Below are 13,081 nucleotides of genomic sequence, written 5' to 3' on the forward strand. Positions count from 1 at the left end.
TGTTAAAGGCATCCATCATAGTGACTTGACAGTTTTGTATTTCCTCACTCTACACATTTGTACGGCAATCAATATATTAATTAGAGCTCACAATTTGGCAATGGAGCAGTATTCTTTTGTTTTTTAAAAACTTTTTTAGGCTATGGGTCACAGGAATTTGTAGTGTTTACACCTGCTTAAGTAATTAAAAACAACTCAGCTACATGAAAAACGGAACTCTGAATGTTTGGTGTTAATCTAGACAAGAACCATTACAGTTTTGCTCTAATAGATCTCTTTCACCATTCACTGGGATTTATATTATACTCTGTGTTCTTACCTTCTCACTTTCATTGTCCAATGCTGAAGTGGCCTTATCTAGAAGTAGAACTTTGGGTGAACGAATAAGTGCTCTGGCTATTGCTATCACACACACACACACACAGTCAAACACACAAGCAGACAATCACATAGTTACCTCTGTTCCTTCTGGAGGCAGACAGGCAGTGCAGCTCCTGGATTCTGGTTGTGGGGGGAAGCAGGGACTCCTTCCTGCTTCCCCTGCAGCAATAAGACGGCATTTTAGCTCCGCCCCCGCCGCACGCTAAGCCCCGCCCCCGCCGCTCGCTAAGCTCCGCCCCCTCCGCAAATTTTTTTTTTTTTTCTTCTTCTGCCATGTGTGAGCTGTGCGGCCACAGGGCGCCCCCTGCTCCATGGCGCCCTGTGCGGCCGCACAGCTCGCACACCCCTAAGGTCGGCCCTGTGTAATTGCAAGATGAACAATACACAAGATCCAGCGCACTCTCCTATCTACTAAACAGCAACTTCAATGTTGACAGATTTTCTTAGTTTTTCAAAGGTTTTTTTTTTTAAAAAACACCTTATCTAGGCAAAAAATAATGGGGATTTAGTTACATTATATGATCATACATTGCATAAGCCTGCCACAACGTCAATGTACCCCATCTTTGGCAGGTCCTACTCTCACAGCCTAATGTCTGCTCTTATGAGATTAACCCACTTACTTGGGAAACAAATTCCATCTGAGGCTCTCTGCAGTACAAGGCTAAATAGGGACCTGAGATGAGGCACCTGTGACAGGGAGGGGTGCAAAACCAAGGAGTTGGCTAGACTCCCAAATATATATATATATATATGGAACATGGGGGGGTGGTTGCACTCACCTGAACATGCTTAAATGGGGTGCTGCTGGGGGCCATATTATACAATGAACAATACACAAGATCCAGCGCACTCTCCTATCTACTAAACAGCAACTTCAATGTTGACAGATTTTCTTAGTTTTTCAAAGGTTTTTTTTTTAAAAAACACCTTATCTAGGCAAAAAATAATGGGGATTTAGTTACATTATATGATCATACATTGCATAAGCCTGCCACAACGTCAATGTACCCCATCTTTGGCAGGTCCTACTCTCACAGCCTAATGTCTGCTCTTATGAGATTAACCCACTTACTTGGGAAACAAATTCCATCTGAGGCTCTCTGCAGTACAAGGCTAAATAGGGACCTGAGATGAGGCACCTGTGACAGGGAGGGGTGCAAAACCAAGGAGTTGGCTAGACTCCCAAATATATATATATATATATGGAACATGGGGGGGTGGTTGCACTCACCTGAACATGCTTAAATGGGGTGCTGCTGGGGGCCATATTATACAATGAACAATACACAAGATCCAGCGCACTCTCCTATCTACTAAACAGCAACTTCAATGTTGACAGATTTTCTTAGTTTTTCAAAGGTTTTTTTTTTAAAAAACACCTTATCTAGGCAAAAAATAATGGGGATTTAGTTACATTATATGATCATACATTGCATAAGCCTGCCACAACGTCAATGTACCCCATCTTTGGCAGGTCCTACTCTCACAGCCTAATGTCTGCTCTTATGAGATTAACCCACTTACTTGGGAAACAAATTCCATCTGAGGCTCTCTGCAGTACAAGGCTAAATAGGGACCTGAGATGAGGCACCTGTGACAGGGAGGGGTGCAAAACCAAGGAGTTGGCTAGACTCCCAAATATATATATATATATATGGAACATGGGGGGGTGGTTGCACTCACCTGAACATGCTTAAATGGGGTGCTGCTGGGGGCCATATTATACAATGAACAATACACAAGATCCAGCGCACTCTCCTATCTACTAAACAGCAACTTCAATGTTGACAGATTTTCTTAGTTTTTCAAAGGTTTTTTTTTTTTTAAAAAACACCTTATCTAGGCAAAAAATAATGGGGATTTAGTTACATTATATGATCATACATTGCATAAGCCTGCCACAACGTCAATGTACCCCATCTTTGGCAGGTCCTACTCTCACAGCCTAATGTCTGCTCTTATGAGATTAACCCACTTACTTGGGAAACAAATTCCATCTGAGGCTCTCTGCAGTACAAGGCTAAATAGGGACCTGAGATGAGGCACCTGTGACAGGGAGGGGTGCAAAACCAAGGAGTTGGCTAGACTCCCAAATATATATATATATATATGGAACATGGGGGGGTGGTTGCACTCACCTGAACATGCTTAAATGGGGTGCTGCTGGGGGCCATATTATACAATGAACAATACACAAGATCCAGCGCACTCTCCTATCTACTAAACAGCAACTTCAATGTTGACAGATTTTCTTAGTTTTTCATGGCCGCACAGCTCGCACACCCCTAAGGCCGGCCCTGTGTAATTGCAAGATGAGCTGGATGCACAGGAACAGAGGGTGTTCAGGGCCCTGCTCAAACAAGCTTACATTCTAGATGGAGTGGATTAATGTGACACAAGAGGTAAGGGTAGGATGTATTTCATGTACGTGAAAAAGTAGGTTGCTGGAATATTTACAGTGAGAGGTTAGTTTATTAGATGACATAGATGCAGGAGAGGAATCAAGGTGGGTTACCAAGGCGCGGGAAGGTAAATCAATTAACAGTTTAACCCCTTAAGGACACATGACATGTGTGACATGTCATGATTCCCTTTTATTCCAGAAGTTTGGTCCTTAAGGGGTTAATTGATATGCTTTGCTAAAGAAGTATGTTTTTAATGATCTTTTAAATTATATGAGACTGGGTGAGAGTCTAACGGAGCAGGGAAAGGAAGAAGCAGGGAAGAGATTTCCACAGGGACGGTGCGGTCCTAAAGAAGTCTTGGAGGTGGGCGACAAAGGTGCGAGTAGGAACAGAGAATAGACACAGATCTTCAGCAGAGTGAAGGGGCCTGGACGGGACATACCTCTGTGTCAGAAGGGAATAGGTATTTGGAGCAGCATTGTGCAGTGGTTTGTAAATAAGCACCAGAATTTTAAATTTAACCCTATATCTTACTGAAGCCAGTGTAAGGCCTGACAGAGGTGCGGGCAGACACGAAGATGAGCCTCACTGCCACATTCATTGTGGACTGTATCGGGGCCAGCTGGGAACGCATTTATCACAGAGAAGCGAATTGCAGTAGTTAAGGCGAGAGAAGAGAACGGCATGGTCCAACACCTTGGCTGCATCTGGTGTTAGATATCGGCGGATGCAAGCAATGCTGTTATCAGAATAAATAGTAGAAACAAGACATGCTAACGTCTAAGGGTCATAAGAGAGACCCAATTACCTTTCTAACACTGAGAAAACAAATCTGGTCTCTCCATTAAAATATAAATAATATATCTTTTTTTAAGTAAGTCATCCACAGGGACACCTAGGAGAGATACACTGATAATCCAGGAGAGGTACACTGAGTGGTCTTTCCTCTTTATCCACTGTATGGGTTCGGTGGAGAGCAATATTAAATAAGAATGACACTGTCGGTAAATTTAAGTGATCGTGGTGCCTGGAGTTTGTATGTTGTTTATTTATAAAATATTTTACCAGGAAGGATACATTGTGATATATCTTGTTTTCAAGTATATCCTGGGTATGTGCAGTGTTTCAGTAAGAAAGTAGAATTATGGACTAGCTAATATTAATCCTGTGTAAAATTGGCACCACCACTCATCCGTGCTGCCCCTGTCCTCTCCTCAGTCCGCCTTCCCTGACCTCTTTCCCCTTCCAGCGAGCAGGAATGATGTGAGTGGAGTGAAATCTAGCCAAGAGGAGATCATGGCTTAGCACTAGATTGCAGTGAGTTTAGCTGGGTTTTTTTTCTTTGGGGGTGGACTTGGCTAGGAATGGTTATTCCAACAGAAACCAGTGTTTTAGTACTTTAATTCAGTGTAAACAATCTATTATTTGCTATGAATGCAGTTGGGTTAGATCTGTCAAGGAAAATCTGGGGCAAAGTGATTACTCCAAATGTTTCAAAGGAACATAAGCCATATGTTTCTATTGAATTGTTCACTATGATTAATATAGAACAAAACATTGGCCTAGAACTCTCAAATATTGTCTTATTATGTACGACTTGATGTTATTCTATGACCTTTATAGCAAGTTGTAAACAACTAATTTCTTCAACGTGAATGAAATCTTCAAATCGTGTCCGGAAAAGAGAATTGTATTTTTTGAATCATGTAGTCAGATTAAAAAAAGAAACACTTTTAAAATTGGAAAAATCCAAAGTTGCATTAAGACAATATCATATTTTTTTTAACAATAAAAAAATATGCTCTTTTTTTTAAAAAAAAAAAAAACAAGCTATGACTGTTAGTGAATCAAGAAATCTGACGACAAATGCATTGACCGGGCAAAATCTGGATAGAATCCATGGAACAAGTTTTGTTATACCTTTGTACCTTTGATAGTTTAGAACCTCTGGCTACTCACAAGCCCTCCCCCCCCCTCCCCCCCCCTCGAAAATAAGTAGATGAAATCATTTAATGATTAGTTCTCCAGTTACAGATCTCAGATCAGATCAGAATTATTTTTGGAGTTTTACAAAATTAACGATCTACACGCGAGTGAACCCAGGACAACTCATATTAAGTAGATTCTCTAGATCAGATGTGTTTATGTACGACCCAATGTCTATTTGTAAACTCTGTAGGTTGTGTTACATTACTGTATAGATTCCAATGGTATCCACAAACATTTACTCATCTCACATCCAGTCATTTAGTCACAGTCTTTAAGGTAGTACCTAATATGATGAAATCACAAATTCAGAAGCGTATAATGGTTTACCAGACCCTAAAATTTTCTCGTACAAAATATAATTCTTGTAGTTTATAGTAGATTCACTGCAATAGAAAAGTCATTGTTATATACTCTAATTCAGATGCAAATGTCTCACAAGAGTCAATGCAAGACACATATTATTCCTATTTTTGTCACTAAAAAAACATTTAAAATTGCAAAAAAAGAGCTAAAATTCATGTACATATCTGTATATTACATGCACCCCTAAATGTATTTGGCTGGCTAGTAATATTATTTTTCTCAGATAGCTTAAGGATTTAGTACCTTTTCATAATGTATCCATTTTACAAAAAAATACAGACCACGAGTGTCTCCACATTGTGCTCATGTAGCACGTGGTTTATAGACCAGAACAAAGCTCGATACACCAAGTTATTTGACAATAGAGACAAGATTTTCCGCAAGCTCGCAGATCTTTACTTCCTAATTATTTAATATTTTCTTTGTTGCTCATTGTGAATTCTTGATCCTTTTTCCTTTCTTTCTTTGTACATGAATGGAGTAAAGAAAGTAATCAGTATATTTGTAACTGGTTATGCTGAACATTGCAGAATAAATGAATAAATTACTAGGAGTTCTTTGTCAAACGGTTTTCAAGACACAATATTCACTATAAATGAAGGAATGGTGCCCTCTGTATGCAGAAACTAGGATAGCAGAGAGAAAATTTAGTAATTTGCTAGAACAATGTTGAGAGTTTATACTCTGTCTATCTGTCTGTCTGTTTATCTATCTGCCCATCTATCTAGGAATCCACAGAACAAGTTTTGTTATACCTTTGATAGTTTAGAACCTCTGGCTACTCACAAAAAAAACCCAGAAAACAAGTAGATGAAATCATTTAATGATTAGTTCTCCAGTTGCAGATCTCAGGATAATAGCGAACTTGCAGACTTCACACTTCATTTTAATTAACTTTCAGAATTATTTTTGGAGTTTTACAAAATTAACGATCTACAAGCGAGGGAACCTAGGACAACTCATATTGAGTAGATTCTCTAGATCAGATGTGTTTATGCACGACTCTGTCTATCTGTCTGTCTGTTTATCTATCTGTCTATCTATCTAAGAATTAACTTGATAATTTTTAAGCAAAAATAGCCGAAGTAGATTTATTGTAATATTTTGTCAAACTGTGTATTTGGACAAACAATTTGCAATCCTTGGTCAATGTTTTACATAACACATGTATACGGTCTGAAGTATAACAATATAGTTTTCTTCATCAGATATTCTGTGAAAGAGGCTCCTGATCCTATTGAGAAGGAGGTGTATGTTTGCACATGAGATGTGTTTAATGCCCATAAACGTATATATAGATACACTTGTGAGACATTCATAATTCTAAGTGATGTGTATCTTGCTGAGGGAACAAATGTACATTCGGGTGTACTTTACCTCATGCAGTTCCAAACAAGCTCAAGTAAGCATCCAACCCTTTTTATCCCTGTGTTTATTCCCTGTTATTGTCACAGCTGTGGAATATTGCCGTAGTCAGCATTATTTAAAAGGAATAAGTAATGGATTTGTTGGTGGGAGCACTGACAGGACCATTGAGCTTGGCTTGCGTGTGGTGGCATCGTGCTAGTGGGCCCGTAGACTTAGAGATGGTAGTGGCTAGATAAAGCATTGTACATTAGCGTTATGAAGAAGTAACTAGCCAGGACAGTTTGTAACATATGCAGGATATGGTTTTCAATATACAGCGATTCCAAAGTTTGTCAGGTTTTGTGTTTGTTAATTTTGTTAATTTTTCAGGTCTCAATAACCATTATTAGTCATAGGTCTACATTGTATTTAATTAGTTAGTAAAGAGTGTTTAACCAGGAAAAGTATTTTGAGACTTAGCTGGCTTAGAGTTATGGGAAACATGATTCATAATGGTTGTAGTGCCACATTGTAACCACCACTTGTCTGTCTGCATTTTATTTTTATGATCTTAAATGGCATTTTGTTGTATTATTATTATTATTACTGGCATTTAAAAAGCGCCAACAAATTTCACAGCGCTGTACAATTGGGAAAAAGACAAACACAATAAGAACAGACTGATACAATAGGTAGAGGGCCCTGCCCGTGAGCTTACAATCTAAAGGTTAAAATGGGGAGATGAGACAAGAGGTAGCAGAGGGATTTGTATGTGATGGCAGAGGGAGTTACTAGTATAATCGCAGTAGTTGATAACATGTGAGAGTAAAAAGGAGGTGATTGGCTGTGGTTCCAAACAGCTGGAGGTGCATGATTTCTAGTTAGGAACCAGTGTGGGCGGAAGGAAGGGAAGGGAAGGGAGGGGAGGGTGGGTGGGTAGAGCCGAGTAGAATCAAATGGCCTTCCTGTTGCTGGAATGGATGAGGGTTTGGGCCTAAGAAAGAGAGATAAGACAGTTAGGAATTTACAGCTGGGAGTGGCATGCGGGGGAGGAGGCGTGGGGGAGGAATGGTGCAGGCCAGACATTTGTTATGAACAATTAAATATTTGCAAAACCAAAATTCTAACAGCCAGATTATTAATAACTACATGTAACAGCAAGTACAAAATATTACAGTAGCAAACTATATGTAACAATGGTAGCATCATTATAGTAACATAATAATCTAGTAGTAACAAAACAAAAGAAGTCCCGTTGAATATCTTCTGCATCTCTGTAGTCAATTTCATTGACATTCATGGTCTGCTTTTTATTGTGCTCACATTATAACATGACTTTGTGTGATGGGATTATGCCATTTTAAAGTGCCCTAGAGTGTTTGAATAGAGGATTGTCAGTCATGTGTATGAGATATAAATTTGGTTGCAATAAATGGGACAGTGAGAACAAAGGTTTGTTTGAAACGCATTTCAACATTTAAATCTATGTTTGGAAACACACATAAGGAAAAATATGCGCTGTTGTAAATAAAATTTTTGTGTTGAAAAGACACTTTGTTGCCTCTCGCTATGTGAAGCCTGCTGTAGCGGTTATGTTGCCAGGAGTATCCTAGCCTAGTTCTCCTGTAATAGAAAACACAGTCTAGCAATGGTTTGCCTCTTTAACTTGGTACCTGCTGGACAATGATGCTCCCTGTTGGTCTAATTACATGCTCCTGGCAGAGTGACACAAGCCACAAGCCATGGCTGTCAACATTCATTGGCTGAGAGTGTCAACTGACCACTCTGAGCCAATAACTGACATCCTGTGCAATGAAAGTTGCACAGAATTGACGTTAGTAGGCCAGGATTAGGTGATGACTCTTTTCTCAGCAGAAGGGTTTAGCTCTGTATGTACAGATTTTCATAGCAAACCACTGTACATACAGACCCCAGGCTCCTAAACCACTTCAAATCACTGAAGTGGTAATGTAACTTTGAGTAATCCTTCAGTTTGTACTAGAATAATACAGCATGGGAAGGGATAGGTGGTACATTGCTAATGTTGTCTGATCTAAAGACCAACCTTGCTCTACCCCAGCTACTTTTATGGTATTACGTACACTTTAACTGTAGAATAGCAAGTTATAAAAAAGTCTACATCATACAGTGGAAGGGAAGGGCAAGGTGTCTAAAGTAAAGCAGGATTTGTCTTTTGGGTATTAGCCTAGTTAATTTGTGTTGCGCGTTATGAGGTTTTTGTGATACTCTGCTAAGCCTGCCACTAGCTCACTATCTAGTCCATGATAATATTTAAACACTCTCATTTTCCAAGACCCCCATAACTCTATCCCCTCTTACAACTCCATCTAACAACTGTGCCATTAAAGAAATACTCCAAACAATATAATAACTACAGCATGTTGAAATGGGTATAGTGCCAAGAGTCTCCTGCTGATACTAGCCACCATGTAAGCAGCCAAACAGTTTTAAAACAGTTTGTCTTCTTACCTGAGCTCTGCCGAGTGCTGTTCCCCACCTCAGTGTGAGATGGAAGCTGGGAGCCCCCCAGAGCTGCAGAGAAGAGGTTGGGTTCTGTACCCCAGGTTAGAAGTCAAACCATTCTAAAATAGTTCTAAAATAGCTTGACTACTTACATTGATGGGGCACCAGGGCACTCATTGTATCACACCAGTACAGCTCTATGTAGTAGTTATGGTGCTTGGAATGTTAATGTTAATTCAACACTATAGGAACCCTTACCTGTCCCCATCAGCATATTGCACTAATGAAGGGTTGAATCTCGAAATGTTGTATCTTGTTAATTTGTGTCCTTCAAATAAACCTACACTGTATCACCTTTTTGTGCACACGGCATTTCTAGTTGCTCTGCCTTCCTTTTTCTCATTCTGATTTCTTTTGATATATACATATATACATAAACTTTCTCAGGTCGTTTCATTCCTGGCCCGGATTTACACTGTGGACACATGTCTTGGCCATATCAGCATTTGAGTGAAGTTGAGCCTGTTAATAGATCTCAATGAGTGCCCTTTCAAGTCTGTTCGTAGGTATAATTGAACTTGTTATAAGTAGCGTTGAACATTTCATGGCAAATTACTTAGTCTACCTACTAAAAATGGCAGAAACTATACTGAATGTTTCTCCTCAAGTTTTGGGATGAAAATGATTGCTTAATAAGTGTTTCATTATTTTGAGAAAATGTGTAAATGAATACACCCTGTTATGTCCTAGAAAACTGTTGGAAAGCTAAATGTACCCTTCCTGGCTAAACACTTAAATATTATTACTATTATTAAAAAGCGAGTGCTTTTGTGAATCATTTGTCCACATTTAAAAACTGAAAATGTTGGTTTTGAAAGTCCTATGTGTTACTCTCCTACTAGAACAGTTTGTGTATTTTTTATTGGTGATTTTATGATCGGTTTACTGAAATGATGAGTAATTACTAAAACATATCAGAAAAGGGTAAGCTTTTAGTTTCATCTATTCAATACGCTGTTTGACTCATTGAAGCGTCTTCTTTGTTTAGTATGTTTTGTTTTTCTGTACCTGACTATTAAACATACATGTATATTCAAAACCTACTTTTTTTCATGATAATTCTCAAACATCTCTGATCAAGTTGTTTCTTTGAACTTATTGAACGGTACTGGAGCGGTTTCCTTGTGATCTTTTTAGAATGCAAGAAAATAGAGACATTAACAGCTAAAAAAACTGGTATTTTAACAATTGCACCAAAGGTGATGCTAATTACAACATTGAATTTATTGCATTTTTCAATGTGTATACATTTCATCTAATTTATAAATGTGTACTAGTTACAGCCATTTTTTTTTTTTTTTTAAAGTAGTCAACTTTGTACACTTTGGTGGTATAGATACGGTTACCCATAATGCACACAGTAATCCATAGTTGCTTAGTACAACTAATACTGGTGATTGAAAATAATTTATTTATGATATCTTTCATATACCACTTTAATTAATGATTTGTTAACAACTTTCTTTAAGGTTTGCCCTAAAAACTTCTTTACTAAATCTTCCTCTTTTGTTTAATTAAATATCAATGTTTATTTTTTTTTTTGGGAAATAAAAACACACTTTTTTTTTTCTAAGAAATTATTAGATTTTCTTATTCCACTCTAACTTCAGTTCATTTTGTTATGTGGCAACCACAGTTCTGGATGACGCTCCCCCTGGCACACAGGAATACATTATGTTACGGCAGGATTCCATCCAATCTGCGGATTTAAAGAAAAAAGAGTCCCCTTTTCGTGCTAAGTGTCACGAAATCTTCTGCTGCCCTCTGAAGCAAGTGCACCTTAAAGAAAACACAGAGCCGGAAGGTTTGTGCTTCATGGTTCCATGTTATGTTCGTTTTGCTCCTCTTTTTTTTTTTGACTGTTCGTGTTCCTATCTCGTGCTGTATGTCCCCAGCCTGTGTCAGTAATGACACTAAGGAACGTGACGCGCTTCATATCATATCCCTCTGCTTGCCTGTTAATGTCTGATCCAGTTTATCAAGGGAAAATGTACGATATAAAGCATGTAAAAACATTATAAAAAAAATATACAAAACAAGAAATGACATGGCTTTCCCAAATTAAACATTTTCATGAAGTTCGCATCATCAATTCTGCCTTTTTTGGCTGCTAAAACTGCTTGCTATTCTTAACAGCATTTATCTCATATATATTTTTTTTTCCTGATAAAGAATGCACTTTTTGAGGAATGGCATTTGCAAATATAAGATTGCCCTCTCCCATTAAGGCTTTTGCGCTTGCTGTAATTTAAAAAAAAAAACTAAAAAATCAACGTTGGCTTTGAAGATGAAAATAAAATTAAATGTGTTTGTAATGCACGCTACCTTGGATTTGAAAATGCATGCAGAAGAACTGTGCATCTTACTGCATTTTGACTATATATATGTATATACACATATATTTTTTTTTCTTTCAGCAACGATAAAGGTTTGGATAAATCTATTGTCATAAGAATTGTATTATTTAAAGAATTGTAATTCTGTATATTGGTCTGATAATGAACTGTTGATAGATTCATATTATATACCTGTGTCAAGATATGTCATTGTGTATTGGGGGCAAATTAGTAAGGTGGATCATTTGTTAATCAGTGTTTGTTTACTGCCAACAGAGATGCAAAGTGTAGGTCAAAAGTGGCAAAAAGTCTCCAACTTGGCTTCTACATTAACATTTATTATTTTTTTTTAAAAAAAGTTTTTAAGAGGCACTTAAAAATACAAAAAAATTAAAATGCAAAAATGATATTTTTTTAAACTCACTGTTTAGTAAATATACCCTCAATGAAAACATGTATGCATTTAACTATATCTTTTTTAATTGAGGTTTTATATAAAAACAGCTTGTGAAAGTTGAAGATCTATTGTCTCCAAACTTTGTAAGCCATCCCTTCTTCCACAGCCCAGCTTTCTGTGGTTGTCCAATCACAGACTTCCTAATGCAATTCAATGAGAAGTCTTTGCAAGACAGGCGCTCTGTGCAATTGCTACATATTGAGCTTAGCTCCATTGAGGTAAACAACCAGGAAGTAATAGGGCCAGTTGTCTGGTTGACAGCCAGGGAGTTGTAACAAGGTTAATTTATGAAAGTTTACATTTCTATTTAAATCTACACTTTTTGTTAGCAAAATTGGGACACACTCGTCATACATAAAGCAATCCAGCAAGCTAATGTGCTTTAAGTGTTAGAAGCTGAATACCCATGAATAGCCACATACATATTTAAGGATAGTTTCAACAAAAATCAATTTGTGTCACACATTAGTTGTTTAATGTTGTGTTAATAAGAAAAGTCATAAAAGATAATAATCCTTCCATCACAGAATCTCATTATTCCATTTATTTACAGATATGATATTCAACCTTAACATGTGACTGACTGCTAGTGCTTGAAGTATGGCACATGATTGTTTACACTGTGGTCTAGCAACAGCTGAACATTAGATGGCTTCAGATTCGCTAATAATATTATCCAGGTCAAAAGTTGGACATTCATGTCATGTCATGTGGCTCTGCTCTGTGGCACTCAAAAAAAAAAGTGTATATAATGTAATAGCAATAATTTACCAACATGTCTAGGTTAGCTCTACAGTTTGTATACTTGCTATTTTAGTGCTAGCATTGGCCACATCTCTAGTTGCCTGGAAATCTCTGATCATACGGGGTTAGACCATAACATGCTTTTATTGTCCCCATATGAGCCTTCATGAAATGCAATGTTATAACCATTGCGTTGAAAATGCAATTCACCAACAAAAATGATTAAATGGAAAATCATTACTAGACCTTTTGTCAAGCACATTGTTAATTATCTACAACCAGCTGGAGGATAGACACAGATTTGCAAAGCTAGAGTTTAACCCAGGTATAGTCCATTTCTGATTATGTGCATTCATTTTTCTCAAAGCACAAATGAATTGTATGCTGCAATTCTTGTTCTCCTAGGCCTTGTTTACCAAGCATTCCCCAATGACTACTATATACAGTCATCCCTTAAAGGAAAACTCCAAACACCATAACCAAAACATTGCAAACAGTCAGACTGTTTTAAA

The 13,081-nt window shown here is 37.8% G+C and overlaps 1 protein-coding gene across 6 annotated transcripts in view; it reads left to right on the forward strand.

Annotated features, from left to right (window-relative positions):
• The window catches only part of FGF13 (fibroblast growth factor 13), a 386,748-nt gene that overhangs the window by 204,400 nt on the left and 169,267 nt on the right, over positions 1 to 13,081 (forward strand). For 4 of the 6 annotated variants that reach the window (XM_063431992.1, XM_063431993.1, XM_063431998.1 and 1 more), the window contains one exon: positions 10,669 to 10,836. The exons of 1 other annotated variant lie outside the window; for it this stretch is intronic. In XM_063431992.1, coding sequence (XP_063288062.1) covers positions 10,669 to 10,836 — 168 coding nt within the window. Of the gene's footprint in view, positions 1 to 10,642; positions 10,837 to 13,081 lie in introns of all 6 variants that reach the window. One more of the 6 variants, XM_063431997.1, reaches the window with a different exon arrangement.

The sequence above is a fragment of the Pelobates fuscus genome, chromosome 9 (genome assembly GCF_036172605.1).
Source record: "Pelobates fuscus isolate aPelFus1 chromosome 9, aPelFus1.pri, whole genome shotgun sequence".
Taxonomy (NCBI): domain Eukaryota; kingdom Metazoa; phylum Chordata; class Amphibia; order Anura; family Pelobatidae; genus Pelobates; species Pelobates fuscus.